This window comes from Chroicocephalus ridibundus, chromosome 13 (genome assembly GCF_963924245.1).
Source record: "Chroicocephalus ridibundus chromosome 13, bChrRid1.1, whole genome shotgun sequence".
Taxonomy (NCBI): domain Eukaryota; kingdom Metazoa; phylum Chordata; class Aves; order Charadriiformes; family Laridae; genus Chroicocephalus; species Chroicocephalus ridibundus.
Genome location: NC_086296.1, coordinates 11,747,105 through 11,772,083, shown reverse-complemented (window position 1 = coordinate 11,772,083; position 24,979 = coordinate 11,747,105). Strand labels below are relative to the sequence as shown.

The following is a 24,979-nucleotide window of genomic DNA, read 5'->3' as shown; positions in this document are numbered from 1 at the left end:
AAGAAAAAGTTTTCTTTATTACCTGTGATCTCTCTGGCTTATTTGCTAATGCTAGTTGCAACACTTCCCATTCCTGTAGAAATATCTGTCATCTAACAAGCTGCTTACATTTCTGTAGGGCATAACTGACTTCTAGAAATATGTAAAATAATAAAATAAGGTCCAGCACTGAGTGAACTTAGAGACATAAAATTCCTGACACAGCAAAAGAACAGTTTGTCTGCAAAAAGAGTAATAGACACCAGGGAGGATTCCTGGTGAAGGAGAGGAGAAGGAAGGAGGAGGGAGGAGGAAGGAGAAGAGGAGGAGGAGAAGAGGAGGAGAAGGAAGGAGAAAAAAGTAAGCTTGGAAAAGAAAGCATGGAATCCTCTGATTAGTTTTATTTGTACATTTCATATAAAAAATGGAGGAGGAAAATGTATTTTGTGATTAGAGATCGGGATTCTGAATGGAAGAGCAGGGTTGCTATTCCTGGCTGGGGCATAGCTCTATAGAATAAATCTACTCTTCAGAGGTGGGTTTCTATGAGGAAATCCCTTTTGTCCTCCTGAATCTCAGGCAAATCAGCCCTGTGCTCTCAGAAGGGTTGACTTAACTTTCAGTGCTACTCAAAGAACTCACTGCATTAACTGCAGACCTGGAAATTTGTAACTCTTCCCCTTATATACATTTTAGGCCTCTCAAAATCCCCCAGTGAGCTGCAGACAAGCAATATTTCTCCCTTTTGTCAGGTGACTCCAAACATATTCCAACCACCTGTACTTGGGAATTACATAAGGAGAATGTGCCGGATGCAGGTCCTTGGGTTCATATGTCTAAAACGTCATTTTTAAGCACCATTTTAAGGGATCTCTCAACACGAGAGGTCTACCTCAATTGAGAGCATTAAAAGCTGGTCAGCAGAGGTTCTTTTGCCTACTTCCTATACACTATTATTTTTAACCCTGTTTTTTTTTTTTTCTTTGTAGCTCTCAGAGAACATAAAAAATAGAATTGAATAAAAAAATGTTCACACTCCTTTTCATCTCGGAACTACTCCAGCTCACGTGTCTTCTGCCTACAATCCCAATCCAACTCTTTTTCATGCTTGAGTTCTCACCCTGCATCCTTCAATGTCTGACCTTGTAAATTATCGTCAGGCATTTCTGTTGCCTTTAATGGTTTCATTTTGAGGAAATTAAGCTCATACCTTTTCATCTTTTTCTATTATCTAAGCTGTTTGATAAAGAATTAGATCTTTTGGCACAGTCATTCTTTTGTGAACAGCTCCTACCTGTCTGTAATCCAACATAAACCTTTCATTTTCTTAATCTCTCCCTGTTCACCAGTTCCTATGTTCTACCCACTGTTCTGTCTGTATGATCAGTGCAATATTGGGGGGGTCTTAGAAATCCTTCTTAAATATAACACCTAGATTTGCTATCGTTTGTATCTTCCGGAAGCACTTTCTCAACAGGTATTTTTGCCATGCAGCTTTCAGAATTTAATTCAGTACTTGAATATCTTTTAACTGAAAGTGAACCAAGTACAAAGCCTATACAACTCTCACCAATGGCACATTTAATTCCACAGACTATGGAGTATGAAATAGGGAGTGCCAGCTTGCCAAGTGGGTATGCACTTATCGTTTCCTCCTTGAGCATGACAGATCGCAGTCTTCTTCCCTAATTGTTTGGATATCACCCAAATGTCAGTTAGTCAAGTTATGCAAATACTTTAAAATCTGTATTGGTGTAATAAAATGTTTGACTCAACTGGAATAAGATCTTCTATGTGACATCCTGTTCTTTCTCGTCGTTGTAGATGTAATAGCTGGAGTCTCCAGTTTGAGGGGCAACAATAAAAGGAAGTCTTGAAAGTTGTCAAAGAAGTCGGTTGTCGGTCGTTCTTACCATCCCTGTCTGATGATAGATAGGCATGAGTTCACATGAACAGGATTTTTTTTTCAAGTTACCATGAACAGGACCTAAGAGCCAAATACCGTTCTTTCTGTTTCCAGATTGGTGCTTCTCTGTTTGCCAGTAACATTGGGAGCGGACATTTTGTGGGAATAGCAGGAACAGCAGCAGCTGGAGGAATTGCCATCGGAGGATATGAATGGAATGTAAGTAGCATGCACTTAAGTGAACATATTTGTCACATCAGGATTATCTGCAGAGGTTAATCAAAGTAACATTGTCTAATAATTTAGAACTGTCAAAGTTTGTGCTTGGCAACACTTATTTTCTGTACAGACCAGTAAGTGCCAACGTAATCTACTATTTAGCTCATCTTCCTTGGTCCTCGTCCAAGCCACTGGGAGAAGGTGACCCTTTTCTGTTGAATAACGTTTTCAGAGAGCATTTGAGATTGGGGATTCTCTTCTTTATATGTATCTTTTGATTACTTTTAAAGTATTTATAAAGAGCACTTTCAGACTACAGGATGCTGGGAAGAATTTATCAGTTTTATAATCTATAGTATTTTTTACAGTGTTTTGCTATGTAGGAGTTGTTGAAGAGGCTTTGATTTCTTCAAAGCCTATAAGAAATTTTGGACATTCTTCACAATCACCTGCATTCCAAACATCTTTTCCTCTTTACTTTCTCCTTCTTTTTATAGTGTGTGCGTTTTGCTTATGGTTGGAGTATAGGGTAGAGGTATCCAAGCTGACTTTAAATGAACTACTTGGGGTACCAGGAGCAGTGTTAACTGCAACAGCACGGAGATTCACATGAACTAATTCAGTCCATTCCCTTGTGTTTTCAGGCTCTGTGGGTGTGGATTAATAATGTCCTCACTCTGCTTAATTCACCTTCATGGAAGGGATTATACCGTGACACAAAAGACTTAATGAGTGTACATAGGTCAATACTTTTCCTTGCACTTAATTCTGCTCAGTGAAAGAAAGATACCACCCTGAGGGATTTAGCTGTTTTCCTTCACAAGTAGATGAGTGCTGCAAATAGTCAAGTACTCATATGATATAAATATTTAAGAAGAATGATAAAGCCTAAAATGAACTCTATGAGATATGCACAGTTAATCTGTCATCTTTCTCTATTTGATTACGCTAGGCCTGTAACTAACCTGATTCCCCTTCTCTTTGTAGCAAAACTAAGCAAAACAAAACAGAACAAGTGTAGTTTGAAATTTCATGGTATTCAAATCTCTAGAACCCATACCCTTCTTCAAACAGTTCGTCTCCTCGGAGGTTCTCCGTGGACTAATATCAGTACACGGTGTACAGCAATTGGTGTTGAGGAAGAAGCAATGATGCGTGTGTGTATTTGAGCAGATACACTACATAGACTGGTGTACAGGTTAACAGACGTGGTGAAAATATTGCTCTTGACTGTATAATCTGATTCTTCTCTTGAAAGAAACACTAAGTTTGACTGTTATTGTGCTTGTGTATCTCTATTATTCCACTGAAATTGTTTCTAATTTGTATTAGTATGACAGCAGAAGCCTGACCCAGTATTTCTTGTCTATCTTATGGATTTTACCTAAGGGCAAAACTTAAAAGATACAGTTAAAAAAACCCTCTAAGCCCTGTGGACAGAATAAATGCAGAGTGTGGCTCTGAGAGCAGGATTTTATTCTATAGTTCTCATTTTGAATATGTACAACTCTATATCAGACACCATTTGCTAGCCATTTAAGTCAGAAAACTGCGATGCTGCAAGATGTAAATTCTATAGTTCACAAAATACACATGGTAACACAAAATACATTATGAAATGGTGATGTGGAAATGCCAAATATTTTACTAAATGCATATGGTACATCCTATACAGTATGTGGGATTGTTGTAAAACATACGGCCATCTTAGAGACCCGGTGCAGAGGGCAGTTAATGATCACAATAATAATCAAATAAATACTACTCTTCCCCAGTACCTCGATTTGGAGATGTCACAACACGTCATTGCAGCTTAAATGACTCTGAGCGGGACAGTATCCTGCATTAGGGGCTCTGGGATCAGGATGTGAGCAAATAGGTCTCAGGGAGCAGACTTCACCTTCCGTAATATTTCCCAGAAATGTTAGTCTTATGGGCTGGTTGCATTTTAACCGTTATTAAACTGGGCTTCCTGAGCCTGCTCTGAAGAGGGCTAGGGTAGTCTGGTGTTGCTAGTGGAGTGGTGCTTTGGTACTAGAGGATTACTATCATGTGTACTTCTCTGGGACACCAAACATGAAATCCAGGCTGTGTAATACCTGACAATTTTTTTTGCCAAGATTTCATTCCCAAATTTAGAACTGTAAATCAAAGGGCTGAGCAGTTCTTCCTCCTACCCCCTCATAATACCCAGGTTTATGTGGCTTCAATGGTCTCTAGCTGCTATTGGGTCTGATAAATGGTCTTTGGGAGTGCTACCTAGAGCGAGAGGGCTAATTCAGCTGATCTTCTCTTTGCTGCAGGCTCTGATATTTGTGGTTGTTCTAGGATGGCTGTTTGTACCCATCTACATCAAAGCTGGGGTAAGTCAAAACAGTACATGATGCTTTTCTTTGCTGCTCATGTTGGCGGATGCAGTCTTGGATATTGCAAAGCCATTATGAATGGCACGAGAGCTGAGCATGCTAGAGCTGTACTATATTATGTCTCTTTTCTGAGAGATGAGCTGAGAAAGTACTTGGTGCTGTCTCCTTGTTCTCCTTTGATTCCTGGAGCTGCTCTTCCTTGCAACTGCGTTTGCAGCTCCCATCCCTTTGCCCTCCACTCTTACAGTATCTGAGTAGCACGAAACTTCCTGTAATTTGCTTTGTATCTATTCCCCATTATCTGCAACCTTATCTGCCCCCCTGATCTGTCACAGGTGGTGACAATGCCAGAGTATCTGAGGAAACGTTTTGGTGGGAAACGGATTCAGATCTACCTGTCAGTCCTTTCTCTGATCCTGTATATTTTCACAAAGATCTCAGTAAGTAAAACTTTTATATCCTTTCTTCCGTCCTACATTGATCAAAAGAAAAGAAACTCCCATTTACAATATTGCTCACACAATTGGTCAATTATTTCTGATTTGGACTCCTTGGTTGAATTAAGGATGGTAAAAATATGATTTTTTTTTTTAATTTTTTTTATTCTGTCTAGTGAGATTGTGTATCCTGATCTGTTCTGCAGTCTAAGTTTTTTTGGTTTCCTGGTGTCTCTTGATGCTTGTTGTGCTTTCTCTTTCTTTTTTAGGTTTTTAAGGTTTACTACTACGGATGCTCTCCTCTAGAGCAAGTCAGAGTGGAGGGAAACTTGTATTACAACCTATTATCTTAGGGATGTGGAGGAAGAAGTCACAACCTCTCAGCTTGTACCCTTTTGTCTGCTTCAGTTCTCTGAGAAATAATAGCTGCTGCTTGTTTAACCATGTAGTTTTAGAAACTCTTTAGGATTGCTTTGGGCACACACATCCCACTCCAACCCCCTGGCCCTTCTGCTAAAGGGAATGAACAGTTCTTCTTGGTTCCAGAAGAAAAACTGTGCTCTCAAGGAGCAGGAATTTTTGTCCCCGGAGTTCATATTTATCTGTTTTAGCATCCTCTGGTGAATGTGCCCTCAGTAATATAGATGATGGAAATGAGCAAGAAGGGCTATGGAGAAAAAGAGGATAATAGGAATTAGAAAATAAGGGAGTGGGGAAGTGCAAAGGAGGGAAATGATAACATCTGAGGTGAAAGGGGGGGAAAAAGAGAGATTCTTTTAATGGGCAAGTGGTTAGTATAAAGTTTAAGGTGCTATGAAGTTAATGTTTATTAAGTAAGTGGTTGTGTTGCTGTGAAGTAGTGAAGAGAGCTGGAATTTCCCTATATCTTGAAACTGTCAAGCCTCTGAAGGAGTCCACAGTTCAGGCATACTTCAGTCTGTTGTTTTGCAGAAGTTGCCATGGCAGATTACTCTTTGCCCTCTGAGTGGGAGCTGAGTGATAATAGTGCAATTTAAGCTAAAAGATTGGCCTTTTGCTCTCATTCTCACATCTTCATGATAACTGTTCCTTAGAAAGGTTATAAATTAAACAGGCTGGTACTGTGGAGCTGGCCTCGGAGTTGAATCCCCATGTATTTCAAAAAGATTAGTTAATTTGCTGCTGTTGTGCCTAACTACCACAATCAGCAATCCCAGGTACGATACAGAGTTCTGGCAGCTCTAGCAGCTGAGAAAACTCTTCCATTCAGATGACTCACAGTCCTGTTCTGCAACATATGTTTGTACTGAGTCCATCAAGATGTTACGTACGTTCTGAAGATACTATTTTTTATTTCCAGCCTCTATCATGTCTAAGGATCTGGTCATGGGATTTCACCCTGTTTCAGTTGGTGTGTCTCGCTTCCAGGCAAGACAGGTTCTCCATTTAAGCTTCCAGTGTGGTCGTGAGGCTGAAGTACCCTCTCCTGCTCTTGTGGTCCTGTTTTATTAGGGAGGAAAGCAATAGTCAAGAGGTCCATAGAGCAGCAGATTACCTGGGCCCCACTCTGCCTGTGGCCCATCCCAGCTTCCCACCAACCCAGTTATTCCAGATATGTGTGGGGAATTGCCATGGGGCTGGGTCTCTGCGCCATGCAGGGGAAAAATCTGATGCACAAGTTCCTCTAACCATTTCCCTTGTTTCCCCCATCTGCCCTGAACAACTCTGACAGTGTCTGTCCCAGGTACAAATGTGGCTCAGATTTCTATAGTATACAAACGTGTCTTTTGCATTGTTCTTATGTCACTATATTCGGGAGGCCAGGATTTGCCCAGGTCTGATTTACTTGCTGTATCTTATTCAGAATAGGCAGAACAAAGTGCTCGGAGGTTTCAGGTACTGCCAGAGGATGTCAGAGGAGGTTTTTCTATACCACGCTATGCAACACCACGCTCCAGCTGTCTCCGGATGAACCAGCTCCAGAAGCAGAAAGGGAAGGGCTGTTCCCTGTTCCATCCTGGACCATAGATAACTTCTTTGTGCTGTGTAGAGATATGCATGCTATGTGAGGCTAGCACAGGTCTCCCTTCCCAGAGGCACATGGTATATCCAAACATCCCCACGTGTTGACAACCCATGTCATAGCCAGCTGGAGATTTGCATCTTACTTCCTTGACCGCTGCCTTTGTGAACACTCCCTTGTGATCTTTGGGGCTTACTGAGATTTGATATAGAGGGTGGGTTTCTGCCCTGCCCTTAACAGGCAGTCACACCTATCAGTTTGGCTGGCAGCGATACTTACTGACACTTATCCTTGTAGAAGGGCGGCACCTTGTTTCTGGGGTAGTTATTTCATGTGCTTGTTCCTTGATGTGTTAAAATATTATCTAATGTTCTTAATAATATAATTATTATGGTGCTTCCCAATGAACAAAATAATATGTCAGGTCGTGTAACCCTTGGCATGCTTTTTCTGGCCCGCTGCTATGTGATGATCAGATTCCCTTTGCATGCCTCTGTACGAGGTTGTTACCCTTTCTTTTTTCCTGCACATTTTCTGTGTATTTTTTGTTGATTTCTTGCCTTGCTTTGTGGCTAATCAGCCACTCGCCAGACAAGGCCGTGCTGCGAGGTGTTGATCTTTGGGATCAGGACATGTGTGATCTTTGAGCCCAGAGGATTTCTTTTGCACAGGTGCCTCACCCGTACATGCTTCCCAAGCAGCCAGTACTTTGTGAGTAACGCCCATAGCAGATTTCAGGGGCTTGCTACCCACTTGTGTTGCTGATATTGGTCATTACGCCAAAGAAAATGCCCTAGTAAAAATGAAATCTTTATGGAGAGTAATTGACTAAATTATGACAAGACAAAAGGGAATTAAGACCTGAATGCTTTTGAAGAAATCAGAAATTGTAAACTGGAATTTCTAAATGTGTTACAGCACATATCATTGGGTGTAATTTCGGTAGCAAATGTATGGATGCAGACTTAGCAGGGGGAAGAGGAGGTAGAAGGATAAGCTTCTCCTGGGGCTGGGTGTACGGGGTAAAGAGTAAGTGCCACTGCCCCGATTCCCGCATTACATTGCAGCTGGATTCACTCAGCTGGCGTGTGTTCTGCCACTTGTGCCTGCATGACCTGTGGATGGCTTTGGAGAGACAGCTTGTAATGTAAAGGACAGATTTACTCTATTTAGAGATAAGATAAGGATTAAATGGTGTCCATAAAAGAGCATTAATAGAGAAACAAGGAAATATTGGAAAGAAATAATCTAATTGGGCGGGAGGAGCAGTGAATTTGGAAGATAACGGTAACTCAGCAATTTGAAGAAGCTGATACATTGCTCAGGATGCTAAATTATTAACTATATATTTCTTTCTGGAGGTCATTTTAGGACCATTAACATTTAATGCTACGTCGGTTAAACTAAAGCCAAGAACAATAAAAGAAAGGTCAGGGATATAAGCTGGTCAGTGGTGTGAAAAGATAGGAAAAAAAACAACGGTTGCATAGAGAAAAGGGACAAAGGATATGGTGTAACCACCACTGGGGTTAAGAGCCTAACGTCCTGCTCCCCATATCCATACTAAAACCTATAAGAACTCAAATCATCTCGAGCTGCTCCAGAGGCAGAGGTCTGGGAGCGGGACCTCTGGTGTGATTCACACTCTGCTTCACAGATGTTTTCTGCTTGTCAGAGCAGCGGGGTTGGAGGACCTCTTCCTCATTCTCCAGGGTGAAGTAAGGGTAAGAGCATACCCTGCAATCTCGGTTTCAGTGTCTGGAATGAAGAGGGTTTATTCATCCATCATCTCCCAGCTGGCCAGACAGCATAACCGCTTATTAGCGTATCTGCCCTGCCTTACCTCAGCCTGGCCGTGGACAAAAGCGGTGCCAGTGCCTGCTCTGTGTCCAGGCTCCGGTTGTCCTGTAGGCGGTGGAACCTCCGGCTCCTCCAGGCAGCTGCCCCGCAAGAATCGCGTGTGCAGGCTTTACCCCAGGACACAGGTCATGTTGTTTGTCTTTGTCTCTCAGAGCCTGCGTATGGGCAGTTCCTGCAGCATTTTGCAGCTCTGGAGCTTGCTGAACGCCACCAGGACTTGTACGGTTAAATGGGGACAGGGCTCCCTGTACAGAGCCCTCGTACAGGTGGTGTGGAACACAGAAAGGGGGCACGCAGGGGGAGTGGAGATGACCCCATGAGCTGGATGCTCAGGAGCAAGGATAGGTACAGATGCAAACCTCTAATGAAAGCATAATTTACAGTAATGCATCAGAAGGGCACTGGGGTAGATCATTCTGATTGCAAACTTGGATAAATAACATTGATGCAATTTATCTCTAAAACCAGGAACTGCTTAAAATCCCAGAGAGTTACTCTGAAACCTGAACAATTCCTTTCTTACGCAAGAGCTAAAGGTCTCTTCTGTTAGCCAACTGATGTCAATTATTCTGACAGGACCTTAAAAATAGAGATAATATAAGATGTTTGCCTTTAATCATCATTTGTCTTGAACAAGCAAGACTAGCTATACCACACGTATGCAAGCAGTAAAGAAAAAGTAAGAGATTTATAGGGTAGCATGAAATGAAGAGAACCATGCCATGACTTGGAGGTGTCACAGAGTCCACCCCTGCACACAGCAGCGAGTGTAACCTGAGCTTTAAGTAATTTGTTGTTAAACCATGTCTCAGAATGTAAGCAGAGAGTAGTGAGGTGACTCCGTGTCTACCTAAAAGGAGCCATTGAAAAAGACCTGGAGGTTCTTTGAGAAGTGATACAACTCTTGCACGGAAAGCAGCAAGCACTGAGAGGAGTCTGGCTGTACTAAAATGGACTCTGTTTTCATTTTGCACTTTTTTTTGTGTGTGTACTGTAAGGGGGAAGCTGTGTATTTCAGTACTCTCATCATGAATGCATAATGTACCATTATCACGACTTTAAACATTGCTTAATCTATCATTTTTTCTTTTATAGGCAGACATATTCTCTGGAGCTGTATTTATACAGCTGGCCATAGGGCTGAATCTTTATGTGGCCATAATTATCCTGCTTGCTATTACTGCTCTTTACACCATCACAGGTGAGTTTGCAGAGCAGTCTGGTAAACCAAAGAAGTTGGGGAAGCCAGGAAAAAAGCAAGGAGGGGAGAGGGGTAAGAGGGGAGAAATGAAAACCTGAAGGAGGACTTACTTACAGTGGTCTTTGCTTGAAAGAGAGAGGTTTCCACTGAGGCATTTGCACAGGGGCCAACTAACCTATTTGTCTCGACTTTTCTTTGCCATTAGGTGGCCTTGCAGCTGTGATTTACACAGACACCTTACAGACATTTATCATGGTAGTGGGATCCTTTATTCTCATGGGATTTGGTAAGTAAATCAGATGAATTAAACTGGAATGTTCAACCACAAATCCCACACTGACTATGGAAATAGAGCCTCCAGTGTGGAACTCTGTTATCTTAACCACCAGATTTCAGTTCATATACCTATTTATCAGGGAAGAAAACAGGCATGTTGCCAAAAAATAGGCATAGTGCTGAGCCCTTTGGTCCCTGAGCCCACTTGCTCTCCAAAGCTCAGGTGAATGTGTAAGGTGAACAGGACTTGTGATGGCTAAAGAGGTAAAAGCAGAGTTGTTTGTAGGTGACGGTGATACTCTTGAGGAGTTCAGAGAGTATCTTGTTTTAAGAAGATTATAATTTCATAGATATTCAGATGCTGATGCGTGAACATTTCTGATACAAAGTGAAGAGCTGTGGGTCACTTTGCACATTTTTCCCTTATTTCTAGCTGCTAGCTTGTGTTAAAACAACCCAAACATATTAACATTTTAAGTAAGCCTTGTAGTTTATCTACGGATGTCATCATATTGCCATCTGGACAAAAGGTACAAACGGAATGTTTGAGTAGGACACTGTGTGTGTCCAGAAGACCACATGCATTTAAAACCAGAAATCATGCTGTTAAACAGAATTAATAGGAAGGGACCATAAGAAAGAAAGAAGTAGTGACAAGATTCCGTGAATTTGTAGTGTCCTTCCCTTATTCTTCTCAGTGCTTGGCTTCCCTCTAGCTAGGTCTTTCACTGAAATTAAATTATTCCACCTTTGTTACAACAGAAATAACTTTAGACTGACCTGACCTGGTGAAGGTGTGTGGAAATAACGTATCTTCTTTTCGCTTGTTGGCAAGGCATGCGTAAGAGATGCTGAGACAGTGGAGCCTAAGCCAACGTTTGTGAGCTACACAGAAGCTTAAAAAGAAAGGTCACTTTGGTACTTAGATTGTGTGAATACTTATAAAACACTGTATACTCTTTTCCGAAAATGTCGATGGATACTGGCTAGGGGTTTTTTACATCCGTATTAAGGAGGTTTTCCTCCTCACATTCTCTAGCTCTATTTCAGATTTCAGTATTAAATACTTTATTGCTGCTTTTACTTTCTGTTTTTCAGCATTTGCTGAAGTAGGAGGGTATGATGCTTTCATGGAAAAGTACATGAATGCAATTCCATCCAATGTCTCCTATGGGAATATTACAATTAATGCAGACTGCTACACTCCTCGGAAGGATTCCTTTCACATCTTCCGAGATGCTGTCACTGGAGATCTGCCGTGGCCAGGGCTCGTCTTTGGTTTGAGCATCCTGGCTTTGTGGTACTGGTGCACGGATCAGGTAATGTGGAAGCCATACGCCTTGGAAATGCCGAACACAGAGCTCTGCCATCCAGTGTGACCTGGGGGTACTCTCCCCCCACTGTAACTCATAGCTGGGTCACAGAAATGGCAATTATTTTAAGCCTGGTCAGTGACTTTTCAGCTTCTGCTTTCTAAACCACTTGCACATGTGAGAAAACGCTCAGGTCAATATTTTGTTCCTTTCTGGCGTTTTAGTCTTACCTGCTTTAAGAACGTCTTGTGAGAAAGAGTCTTACCTCTTAAACATACACTGCATAGATGATATTTTCCTTTATTTATTTCAAACATATCCTTTGATTTTTATTTTTTATTTTTTTATTTTATTTTTTATTTTTCCTAGTAACAGAATCAGTAAATAGGCTCTTTCACTATCACAGAGATTAAGTATCTTGTATCTGGAACTTGGCACGGTGTGTTCATGGAAATGCTATTCTTGGTCGAGTCATGCCTGCTTGCCATGTCTCGTTGGCAGGTTATTGTCCAAAGATGTCTCTCTGGCAAGAACATGTCCCATGTGAAGGCCGGTTGTATCATGTGTGGATACCTGAAACTCTTGCCCATGTTTATCATAGTGATGCCTGGAATGATCAGCCGAATTTTGTATACAGGTATGCATGTGTATAGAGAAATGCAAATTTCTTCTTGCTGCCTATCTTTCACTGCCAGTCTCTCTCCATTTCCTATTCTCTGTCCCTTGCAAAATGCCTGTTAGATTGTCATCTTGTCATCCAAATTGTCCAGGCACATGTATGCACAAAAACAAACTACACTGTAAGAAGCCACAGACCTTCCTCTTTTCCCTGATCCCAGGTTTCTGCTAATGCTGCTGCTGTGCGTTTTAGGAGAGAGAAATTCCACAGTGTCCCTCCCCAGTTGTCTGTCTGTTACAGCCCTGCTCTGGCTAATGAGAGGAAAATGCTGTCCAGGACTGACACTGCTGGCAACCAGCGGAAGAGCTGTCAGCCACAGGCAGCAATAATTTGGGCCATGGACAGTCCAGTCCCGAGTGGGGTGTGGGGGAAACACCAGCCTACCCTCTCTCTCACTGTCAGGGTGTTTAACAGCAGGCAGAGGAGAGGTGTTCAGGTTGGAGGGAGGGGTCTTTGTGTTCCTCTCCTTGTTTTTCTACTTGCTCTACTTGCTCTCCTGGTGTTGTTCAGTCCTGGTCTGACACATTAATACTGATTTTTTTTTTTTTTAATTTTATATTTTTTTTGACCTGCAGCAGTTTTCAGTATTCTTTTAGAGAGGAAATGAAGGATAGAGGCTTAAAATCACCCTCCTCCCTTCCAGCAGACCATGGATGATCCAGTGGTTAAACACAGAGATGCATTTTAGAAGCTTTACTAATTTGGGAGAAATCTGCTGTTTGTATGACCTTGTCTAACCCTGTCTCCTTATCCTCTCGTCAGATGTGGTAGCTTGTGTTGTGCCTGAAGTCTGCCAGAAGTACTGTGGCACCGATGTTGGCTGTACAAATATTGCGTACCCCAAAATGGTAGTGGAGCTTATGCCAAATGGTAAGACACTGTCTTTGTTTGTTTGTTTTAGGAAAGGTGAGGTTGCCAGACTATAAAAACAGGTGATAGAGGGAGCCCAAGTCCCATATTTAGATCAAAAATGCTTGCTAGAACTACGTACTGTTAATCAAAGGGGTAGCCTGTGTTAGTTGTAGCTACGCTGACAATGTCAGCTCTCGGCTGGCAAATACGAGGTGATGAAATGGTAATTGAGCTCCCTTTCTGTGAAGGTAAAAAATTACCTACTTTGCCAATGATTTATAAAAGATTGTCTCTGCCAGGATTTCTGAGTTGGAGGCATACACCTGCTGTCCTTCTGCTAAACCCACAGAGGTGGGAGGAGGAAATATTCTCTGTACACGTTGTCCCATAGGACATGTGTTCAACGGGGAAATAAGTCCTCTGGAGAGGACAAGTATACGCAGAAGATAAATATCTGCAGAAAACCAAAGAGCTGGTTCATAAGGCTAGAAAGACAAATTACGATATCAAACAGACCATGGTATTATTAAAATACTACAGTACTTCCCCATACTGTGTTGACTAGATCATACCATGTGGAAAAGTGGCTTACTCTTCTTTTCAAACAGTAAAAGAAACTTTTTTTTTGCCAAACAACTGGTTTACAAATATACTCACCTGCAAATAAGAAAAAATATTTTTATAACTGTTGGGGAAAGTCTGCTTAGTTTTTTTTTTTCTTTTTTCTTTTATCATTTAATCAGACAGCATTCACAAAATGAGTACTTACATTCTAAAAGCTCAAGAGTTTCTCTGTTGCTGCTGTAAATAGCTTTCCAAAGCTCAGCAGACGTTACTCTGCTTGCATGGCAAGAGAACACCAGGCAGGCACCAGCACATAAATATGCCGCCCTCGTAGCTGGCTGACTGGAAAGGGTGGGACGAGCAGTATGGATGGTGCCACGTACCGAGACTCTTCACGCAATGCTCATCCCAGTTCACATATCCTTGTATTTCAGGTCTGCGCGGTCTGATGCTGTCAGTCATGTTGGCATCCCTTATGAGCTCCCTGACTTCCATTTTTAACAGTGCTAGCACCTTGTTCACCATGGACATTTACACCAAAATCCGATCAAAAGCATCTGAGAAAGAACTTATGTTAGCTGGAAGGTAAGTGCAGCCGAGTCTTCCCCAGCTGTACAAAGATGGCCAGCACTAGGGCCTTTAAAGGCTAGAGCCTCCCGAAAACGCACCAAGTGCCTGGGTGAAACCTGCTTTTGTGGTGCACGGGCAGCGCAGCAGTGTCCTCCGTGGCCGGACAGGCTGTCCCACCCGAGGCTTTCCTTTTGGAAAGAAAACCCAACCTTGCTTCCAGTTTCATTGACAGTGGCGCATGAAGTAGCTGAACTAATTATCAGCATTTCCTACTGCTATTCAAAGGCAACTATTTTAAAGTATCTTCATAGGCTTCACGCTACACCATTCTACAGCATCAGTGAACTAGTTCTTCTAGTTGGTCTGCTATTGATTTGTCTCTAGACAAAACAAACAAAGGAAAAAAGTAATTGTCTATGTTTTGGTTGCATGTTTAGCTGTGTGCCCAGGGATATTTGACAGACACAATATCCAGCTTAGATTTCTTTTGTTTGTTCAATGGTAATTGGCCATTATCATTGATTTTGCTCGTTGCAATACAAAATGGACATTTAAATTATTGATTAATTGCTGTTTTTTTTCTTTCCGATAGCTGCTTCTAAGCAGGTGGCTAATTGAATATCTGGCTATGTTTACAGGGCATTTATGTTACTTTTAATTGGCATCAGCATTGCCTGGGTTCCTGTGGTGCAGTCAGCTCAAAGTGGGCAGCTCTTCGATTATATTCAGTCAATTACGAGCTACCTGGGACCTCCCATCGCTGCTGTCTTCCTGCTTGGTGTCTTCTGCAAGCGGGTCAATGAGCAGGTACGTACAAATTAGGATACAGATATGCTCTGTGTTCCATTAGGCATTGGGAGAACTGCTTTTTTGCTTTAGTGTCTTTTATTAGCAACTTCTTCCTGTTTATTTTAATCCTACTGTTGCCCAGGGATTCTGTGTTTCCACACCCCAGGGCCTGAAGTTTCAGAGACGAGTTTGAAAAAGTTCTTTGCTAATCTGATAAATTTGCTAATCTGATATAGTCACCTAGGAATTCCTACATAGCTCTGAAACTTATCTATCACTTTGCCAAGAAGTGTGTCAAATGGATAATTTATGCAGACGTATTTGAAAGTAATCTATTAGGATACTGGTCACCAAACTGCTTTATCAAACATATCACCTTTCACCTTCCTCTTGACCCCCATATACTTTGTCAATGCTCTTTTAAACAAACAAGCTATTGTTTCGTGCGTGGTTTCCCATTGCTTTTAGGACCTAGTCTGGGAATCACTGATTTTGATTTGTAGAGCAGTGAACTGAGAAATATTGTACTTAAGCCTTTGTAAGTAACTCAGAAGGCATGAGGTCTGTCACATGCTTTGACGGGACCATAGGCCAGTGACGGTAACTGGCATCTCATACATTCTTAAAACTCAATACTCAGGAATTCTGGTTTGGTTTTTTTTCTATAATCGCAGGAATAACAATATTTGCCCTTTGCTTGGGCTTGCTCCAAGGAGGATGAGCTCAATGAGAAAGCCTAGAGAGAGAAGGGGTTTGAATGTGGCTTGAACTTTTTTCTCACTGTTTTCTCCTGAGACCAGTTCAGTGGTTATTTTCGTGTATATCCAAGAAAAGCCTGTTTTACACACGAAGGATGTTCCATTTCCTATCCCAATATAGCTAAACCTCATAAATGGATTAAACCTTTGTGCCCTTTGTAGAAATCTGTCATTGACTTTAGTTGGAATTTTACCTGAGTAAGAATTCAGAATAATCCTCAGAGGTTTGTGTACGCCGCACAACTTAAATTTGGGTAAAGAGGGGAGACAAGCATCCAATTCTGAGAACTGGAGCCTTGCACAAAATAAGCTCCAATACTGTAATTATAAGATCTATCTTATTCTTACTTCTTGCTTGGAATCAGTCTTCTTTCTGCCAGAAACTATCTTGTCCTACTGCAAAACCTTTTTGTAACTTTGACCACTGAATAATTAAAACTGTTTTGTTCTTAAACCCAGCATTAAACCTACAACATTTTTTTAATCAGGATTTATAAATTTGTGTTACCATGATTAGTTTTTTGACTTCACAAAGTCAGAGAATGGCTGAGATTGGAAGGCCCCTCTTGGACTAGTGAAAACCCCGCTACTCAAATTAGGGCTAACGAGCAGGATGCTCAGGTCCTGTCCAGTTGCCTTTTGAATATCTCCAGGGATGGAGTCTCCACAGTGTCTCTGGGCAACCTGTTGCCATGTTCAGTCACCCTTGCAGTAAAACAAACAAAAAATATGTTTAAACAGAATTCCCCGTATTTCAATTTGTGCCCAGGCATACCTGGGTGTCTTTTATACTTCAGACTAGAGTAAAATATACCTAGCAGCAAAACATCCACAAAAAGTATCGAGAATTAACTTTTAACTAATTGCTAACAAGATCATTAGAAGATAAACTAGACACACATTTCAGGAGTAATGATGACTGCTGGTTCCATCACACTAGAACTGTCAGGGATTTAGCCCTCAAAGATAAAAAGATATGAGAGCAACCCTTGGGATGTGCTGTCTGTGGCTGGAGCCTGTATAAGGAGAGCATTGTCTGGAGACAGGTGAACTTTGAGCAATCAGCCGGATAAAGTGTCCTCCGTATTCTTTCTCTGAGCTGCTGGTCGTTGTCCCTTTCAGTTGTATTAATACACTGAGCTGTAAATATGGTCACTGAAAGTATCCAGGTTAAAACCTGTGTGCCAAAACCAGTGTAAAATGTGACTACCTCCGTGTTTCCTCCAGCAACTGTTCAGAGCTTAGAGCTTATTCCCATGCCCGAAATTACTCATTCCGATAACTTCTGTCACTTCGCCGGCAGGGTGCCTTCTGGGGCCTGATGATTGGGCTGCTGGCTGGGCTGAGCAGGATGATTGCGGAGTTTGCCTACGGGACTGGCAGCTGTGTGACCCCTTCCAACTGCCCGTTCATCATCTGTGGGATTCACTACCTTTACTTTGCAATGATTCTTTTTGGGGTTTCCGCCATCGTCATCCTGGCAGTCTCCTTCATGACTAAGCCCATTCCTGATGTACACGTGAGTATTATTGCGGTCCTGCTCCTCAGGAAAGGGAACTTAATGAAACCACTAGTTTTAAACACTGGTACTTGGTATATTACCTCCTGACATTTCAGCTACCTACACCATATAGACTTGTAAGAAAGCAAAGGAAATAGTCTTCATTTACCTGTCACAAATCTTCAGTGGCTCCTAATAATCTTAGACATTGACTTAACGGACATTTGGGGTGCCATGGTTTTATAGCTTGTTCATGTGCCAGACAGACTGATTTCTCTCTGTGTAGTAAGGCTGCAGATTTATAAACTCACTTTTTTTCATGGCAGCTTTACCGCTTGTGCTGGTCTTTGCGGAACAGCAAAGAAGAACGTATTGATCTTGATGCAGATGAGGAACAGGACAAAGCTGATGAAAAGGATGAGGAATCAGGTAACTGTTGTAATATCTAGAGATCCTATCAATATAGTTGAGTATCCCTATTTCATTCCTGAAGAAACATTAACATGCTTGATATTCAAAGACGTCCTCCTCCCCCCCAACAACAAGACCTCAAACCCCACATATTTAAATGCCTAGTAAGCTGCCGGTCTATCAAGCTCAGTGTAAATCAGTAATGAAGTGGATCTGAAGGGGAGAAAGTCTTGTTCTCTAGGTACCTAGGTGGCGGTTCTGGGACTAAAACAATGGAGATGCTTCAGGTCAGTGGTGGCGTGCGTTGGCAGAACTGCGCGTGACTCCAGCACTTGGAATGAAGCAATGAGAATTCACTTGGAAATAGTGGGTAGTGGCCAGGATTGAAGGAGCAATGATCTGGTGCAAGGCACCATGAAAGCAAATTGCCAGACATTCGTCTGGGCAAAACCACCTGCTCTCTTTGCTGGGTTTCTGGTTCTGCCGCCAAGTTCCTTGTCATTAGTATCTTCAAAGTAATTTATTTGTCTTTTAATTAAAAGTGAAGAAAGTGTTGAAAAAATAAGAGTTTAAGCTTTACAGCATGGTTTGCTTCTCCAATACCAAGTCTCTAGGCTGCAAAAGGTGCAAATGTCTTCTGCAAAAGGCTCTCTTGCAGCATGTAGAAAATCACTCTTTTTCCAGGTGAGCTGTGAAAAGTACTGCCTTGTACTAAAATGTCTCCATGTAACCATGACCATAAATCAGAGCTGCTCGATTAAATATAGTGATGTCCTCAGTCACAGAGATCTTCTGGTGCATGCAGTGGTCCATGCTTACGTTCCATGACCAGTGTGTTATTCCTTCCAGTTAACGAGGAAAATCAAGAAGAACTGGGATGCTTTAAGAAAACGTACAACTGGTTCTGTGGCTTAGATCAACAAAAAGGACCCAAACTGAGCAAGGAGGAAGAGGAAGCATTGAAGCAGAAACTGACGGACACAAGCGAAGTGCCACTTTGGAGAAATGTTGTGAATATCAATGGCATCATCCTATTGACTGTGGCTGTATTTTGCCATGCCTTCTTTGCATAAACCTCTGATTACAGTTCTGAAATTGTACTGTATTGTCAAGCAAAAACCATGACTTGTAGATTTACAGAGTTAGATACACTTCGTATTTTCATTGTCTATGTAAAAAATCAGGGTGATTTACTCTGCTGATTTTCTGATCGTAATTTTAACAATCTAAAGATGAAGGCCACTAGGATTTCAAGAGAGAGAATTTCTGTTTAGACACTGAATCAATCCAGGGCTAACAGAGGTTCAGAATTTCCATCCAATACTCTCTCTACTCGTGATACATTTCATATTTTAGGTGCAGAACAAGGCTGCATGAGCCATATTTCATATCAGGGTTTGTAAACTACCTTTTTAGGCTTGATTTTTAGTCCTCCTTCTTCTGATCATTCAAATTTCTTTTTCCTTTGGCTATGATAATTTGATTACAAAACACCTACAACAACTGAGGGGACATATTATGAATTCAAATTAAAAAATCATTTTTGTTCCCTCCGAGCATGCGATATCTTAAGTAAAGGATTTATGTATATGTTGAAGTATTTCACACAATATCTAACTTTCCACTGTAATTCTTTTCCCCTTTTTCTCACTCTTCATTGTGTTGTGTTTCTCAGTGATCAGTGGAACACTGACCATCTGAATTGATCGCATTTTGAAATTAGGGAAACCATGTCTCAATGATCTTAACAAGAATTCTGCTTACGATAGATTCTCTGCTTAAGTTTCACTTCAAAAGGCCCTCTCTTTATATTTTAATATGTACCTATACTTGAATGTGAAGCTTTTTATACAAAATACATATATTATATATACACATACAATACATTATATATATGCACTATATATATTATGTATATTTAAAATATATATGTATGTGTGTGTCTATATATATATTTATTTCTCTGTGATCAGTTTCCATCTTGATATGTCGAAGTCAATCTTCACCCACGATTACCGGGACCTCTTTATCATAGGGTTGGTGTTAACGTATCGCCTCTTTCTATGAACTGTACCACAAAACAGTCCTTGCACGTGGTTAAAAGTCCAAAGCATCAGAATGCTGGGTTTGCATTTTTCTTTCAAGTACACCTGAGGGCTCTGTACTGCTTTTCTGCAAAGCTATAAATCTTTCCTCTGAAGAAGATTTCACTGAGAAATAGAACTCATGCTGCAAGGCAGTATGAGTTAACAGTTCATGAAGAAGAATAGTCACAGCTGTGGGATATCAGCTAAACCAGTCTGATTGTCTCCACTTGATACGTTTGATACCAGCTGGAGATACAGGAAAAGATAGATTTAACACTTCAAAGCAAAAAGCAACAGATCTTCTTATCATCTAATTCAGATTCTTGAGGAATCAAGTGTAAGAAGACAGCGCTTGCTGTAGTCAAGCTGCACCAGAATTCCTTGTTCCTGTTGCTCCTGTACCGTGGGACGCTGCCTTGTCACAGCCTTCCAGCGCGGTTCTGTGCAGGACGCACCAGTGCAATAAGTGCGTCTAAGCGGGAAGGTGGCGTAGTCTCTGTCTGTGCTACACCACGCTCTGCTGCCGGCTCCTGCAGCTTTAATCGCCCTCACTTCCTAATCTTCTGTCAGTATCTTTTCTTCATTTGGATCCAAACCAAACCGTTATGGATTCTAGCGGAATTGCTGCTCTTCAGTATAATCCCTGCAGCACACTGAAAGGTTTTGCATAGGCCAGATCAAATCAATACAAAACCCTTTTCCTTACAGTTAATACATGGTATAGTATTTTAAAGACCATGGAATTAATTATATTTAATGGACTATGAAGACTTGTATGTATTAAAGTATTTGTATATTTTAAAGTATTTGGTGTCCACAAAATGATGAGATTTTTATACAATATAATGGAAGACTGTGAAACTTAATTTGGTGTCTAGGTTTTGGCTCTGGGTTATAGTAATGGATGACAAGCAAACAAGAAAGACTTTAATGAGGATTGTCCAGATCCCTCTTTGTCATGCTTTATTCCAAAATGAAAAATATGGTGAAATTATACAGCCATTTGGGTAAAGACAAATAGCAGAAGTGATTTCCTGGCAGGCTGAGCAGTCTGTAGATGACCTCCTGGTTAATCAGGCACCGTCGCTTCATTTTCCTGCCCAGGATTCAAGAATTTTGAAAAACTAACTTGCAGTTTCCCAGGGATGTTCACGGTACATCCTCAGCAACCTGCTTCTGTTCCGGTCTGAAGACTGGATGTTGTAAGGGAGCAGAGTTCAAGTGTTAACATCAAGTTCGACTGCTGCTTACAGTACTCCTCTCGTTTTGTAGAATTTCGTAGAAAAATTGTCTGATACTGTGCACAGATGATAAAACTTTTTATGCTTAGATTAATAGTTAAATGCCACCTTGGGTTGGTAGCTATTGCATTCAAAGGCAGTTTTGTGATTTTAAGGAAGAAAGTGACTTTTCTTCAGTTCTCAGGGGAAACCCTGTCCATGTTATGGCTGTTGTTGCGGGACGCTCTCAGACAAAACCCAAAAAGCAGCTTACGCTGCCCTGGGCATTCTCGTGCTGTAGAATTGGAAGAGTGAGCACATGCTCGTGCCCCACGTCTGACTGTAAGGTTGAACACTGCTGGTTAGTGGAGAGACTCCAGCTACAGCCCTGGCTAACGGCACGGCACGGACACCATAGCACAGGTGATCCTGAGACATCCCAGCTTATGCTGTCAGGTAAGACACAGGGTCACAGCTTATTCGAGTGCACTTTAGGTAGATATACAGAATTATTTTAAACAAACTGCACAAAATAAAATTAAAAATTCACCTAGCAGCACTGTAAGCCAATTACAATGCTGATACATAAAGAACACGCAGTAAACAAATCAGATCTTCCATTTAAGAATTACTACACAATTTTCAGGCCAAGTCCTGTTTTTCAGGGTAACCAGTTTTCATTCATGTTTTCATTTCTCTGTATCACCCATAACAAATGTATCCAAGTATCTCACAAATGTTAATTATTAATGATCATGAGAACACTCTGTTCTTAGAACTCAGAACTTGGTTTTATTCCTATTTTGTTATTGAAAAAGCTCATGCACTGAAATGCTGGAGGAGGGAAGGTCTGTGGCTTAATTTGGAATACTTCTGCAGTAACCGTGCTTTGGTTTTAACCAAAATGTCTGTCTGTGGTGAATTAGGACACAGCACAATGCTGGGTTCTTCAGGTGCAAGTGATTGTTGTGATCAGAGCCCCACCAGCAGCTGCGATTGCTAATTGGCTCCACTCCTGTGCAGATCACTTTCTTAACTGGCAAAATTAGGAACGTTCATATGAAGTAAAAGCTGACGCAAAAATGAGGAGCAAGGAGTAATGATAAATATATACATCACCAGTGGTGACTGGCATTTGGGAGAAAAACCTGTAGAGCCTCGGTTATTGCCTTGAAGAGCACTCGCATCCATTGGAGTGAAGCACTGAGCCGCAGGGGAGTTTTAATACGATCTTCCTCGGGGACACGGTGACACCGCACAGAGAAGGGTTGCTCGCAGGCTCTGGGGTCACAGCAAAGCTGTTCTGAGGAAGGCTGATTATTTATTATCGTTTTTTTTTTTTAGCTTATTTAATGATCTTACGCCCCAGCTGCAGGTGTCTGCCCGCACTGCAGCGTTATCCCATGGGAGCAGAAGGGAGGGGAGCGCGGCGACGGGAACTTCCCCGCTTAACTTGGCGTGCGGGAGCACGGGCCTCGCGACAGAGGGCCACGCGGCACTAAGAAAGATGTGGAAGGCACCCCCGCCCCCCCGTTGTCACTTGGTGATCCACAGCATTTTTTCCTGGCGCGTGTGTTCCGGGCCCGGGCTAGAGAGCTTAAAGAGTGGAGGAAAACTGCCCTCGCTCCAACATCTCCTAGTAGTTTTGATGAATGACACCATAACCAGCACCAGTGCCTGAGGTTATTACCCTTATTATTAATAACATAGGTTGCCTTTTTTATTCCTCCTGAAGAACAAAAGAGAATTTGAGAAAATGTGAGAATTTGAGGAAAAAAAAAAAGAATTTCCCTGGAGCTCCTGCGCCCACCCCCTCCCCACCTGGCAGCGCTCAGTGCTGGAGCAGCTGGGCCCCCGCGGTGCCAGCACCCCCCTGCTTTTCTTAAGGTACCTGGAAGCTGAGGTAAGTGTGAGCTTTTATTTCAGTATCAGAGCCTAAAACTTTAAAAACTTAGCTTATATTCAAAGTATCCTAAAGCAAATAATTACAATGGCTTTCATTCATTCAAATTGGAAATTTTGTCTTGCTAAAAATAGGTCCTGCGCTTGAACTTTTCAACGTAGTTTGTGTGTAGCCACAGAAAAGACATTCTGGTTTAATGTAATTAGCCTAATCTGACTTTCCCAGACTCCTTATTTTGTCCCTAGACAGATTTCCCACTTCTATGCATTTTTAATGTGATTTTTATTATTATTATTATTTTAAATAAAAAATGTAGTTGTGGGAAGGAAAAATACTCCCTGCTTTGGAAGACAAAGAGATAGAACCAAAAGCTGCCACTTCCCAGAGCAGGACAGAGTGGTTTCCAGCTCCTGGACTTCTGAAAGCAAACGGGGAGAGCGAAATGGTTTGCAGGTGCAAGAACAAAGAGCCGTAATATTCTTAACCTTTTGGAAACTGCTAGAAAAATCTATTATAGACCTTTGTGCATTCAAAATGGGCTCTGCCTGGGTGGGACATGAGGCTTATGCGAGAAGGTCTTGTTTCCTATGAAGGCAGCTGCTGGGCTTCCCCTGGTAGGGCTGAGAATGGTTTGGCAGCTGATTTGAAAACTTGGTGCGTGTAGAGTGTAACTGAATTAATTCCAGCATTGACCCAGGGCCACATTAATTATATCTGTGCCTTCGTCGTTATTGGCTTCAAGCTAAAATGACAAATCATTTTTCATTGATGTTAAAAATCAGCCTCGGTGCTCATGTCATCCAAGCATAGAGCACTGCGCAGCATGTAGTGCTAAAAACAAAGGCTTGCTGTACACACAGCACTTCTTTTGAAACAATGAGTTTAGGTATAGTGTATGAGTGTGCCAGATCCTGACATGTTAATTTAAGTATTTATAAAGTGTGAGAAGCAATTCAAAAGGATCTTTAACATTTTTGTGACCAAGTCTGTGCAGCTTTATTCTGAAGTCTACTTGACTGAAAGCTAAGTCAGTCCAAGGGGACGCGTTCATCATCTGTGTTTCTTTGATCCAGCTAATTGTTTTACTGACACCTAGAGTGCTAATTAGTTGCCCAGCCTCACAAATTAGGGACTGTTGTCTCTCATTCCAAATCTATAGACAGCCACAGCACTCCCCATTCACATTATGTTTCAGTCCTTCCCCCAGTCCTTAGTCCTTGTCCAGCATCGTTGAGTGAATGTTTAACACCGAAACACTGCAAGGCCAGCAAGCACGTCTGGGGCTACCCCTGTGGCTTGGGTCAGCAAACGCATCCTAATTTGGGAAGGGAGGGAATGCCCATAGAAAACTCTTGGTACTGCAGGCTGCCCGTTTAGCATCACGTAGCATCGGTGTCATCGTCTTGTTGGAGGAGCTCATGGGGAACATGACCCAGATGTTCCTGCCCTTGGACGTGCCAGCACAGGTGACCTTTCCACTTTATCAGAATGCCAGTATGAGAAGAATTTGAAGATGCATTTTTCATTTTGTGCACTGTCTTAAGGGCAACGCTGTACTCGGCAGTTAAGTAATAACTGACAGAAGTCAAAATACTGCTAGGGCCAACGGCTATCTTGGGTTAACTCCAACCTGACTTATAAATCAGTGTTACTGCAAGTGCAGTACGTCTTGCTCTGCTTTGTCTCAAGACTTAGTGTACCTCAGAGGAAAAACAAAATCCTTAATCATAAGGATTTTTTTTTAGTTATGAAAATTAATTAAATTATTATTTGCTAAATTATAGAAACTTAGTTTAACAATGAATAAGAGTACTGAGAATTCCAAACATAAAAATACAGGCTTATGCTGTATGTTTTGTACTCAACTCTTTTTACCCTAGAACTTCTGTTCACGCCACCGGGCTGCTTTTTTGTCTCGCTTCCAAAGATGTTTTGAGTCAACTTGGATTTTTCCTTTTTTTCCCCATCAGTTTCTCCTATTTGTGAAAACTTTTTCAAGGACTTATTCTTGATTGCTTTGATTTCTCAACTACTATTTCAGAGCTGCAATTTCATCTCCCATCTTATACTCACTGCTTTAACAGGG

General features: G+C 41.6%; 1 protein-coding gene across 1 annotated transcript in view; it reads left to right on the top strand.

Moving 5' to 3' along the window:
* Positions 1-22,103, top strand: part of SLC5A1 (solute carrier family 5 member 1) — a 30,450-nt gene extending 8,347 nt beyond the window's left edge. Inside the window, exons 3-15 of the mRNA XM_063351282.1 lie at positions 2,000-2,104; positions 4,408-4,467; positions 4,806-4,910; positions 9,865-9,970; positions 10,176-10,256; positions 11,345-11,565; positions 12,061-12,196; positions 13,001-13,108; positions 14,089-14,239; positions 14,863-15,031; positions 17,075-17,290; positions 17,599-17,701; positions 18,533-22,103. Of these exons, the coding sequence (XP_063207352.1) occupies positions 2,000-2,104; positions 4,408-4,467; positions 4,806-4,910; positions 9,865-9,970; positions 10,176-10,256; positions 11,345-11,565; positions 12,061-12,196; positions 13,001-13,108; positions 14,089-14,239; positions 14,863-15,031; positions 17,075-17,290; positions 17,599-17,701; positions 18,533-18,756 (1,785 nt within the window). The 3' untranslated portion in view covers positions 18,757-22,103. The remainder of the gene's footprint in view (positions 1-1,999; positions 2,105-4,407; positions 4,468-4,805; positions 4,911-9,864; positions 9,971-10,175; positions 10,257-11,344; positions 11,566-12,060; positions 12,197-13,000; positions 13,109-14,088; positions 14,240-14,862; positions 15,032-17,074; positions 17,291-17,598; positions 17,702-18,532) is intronic.
* The last annotated feature ends 2,876 nt before the right edge of the window (positions 22,104-24,979 follow it).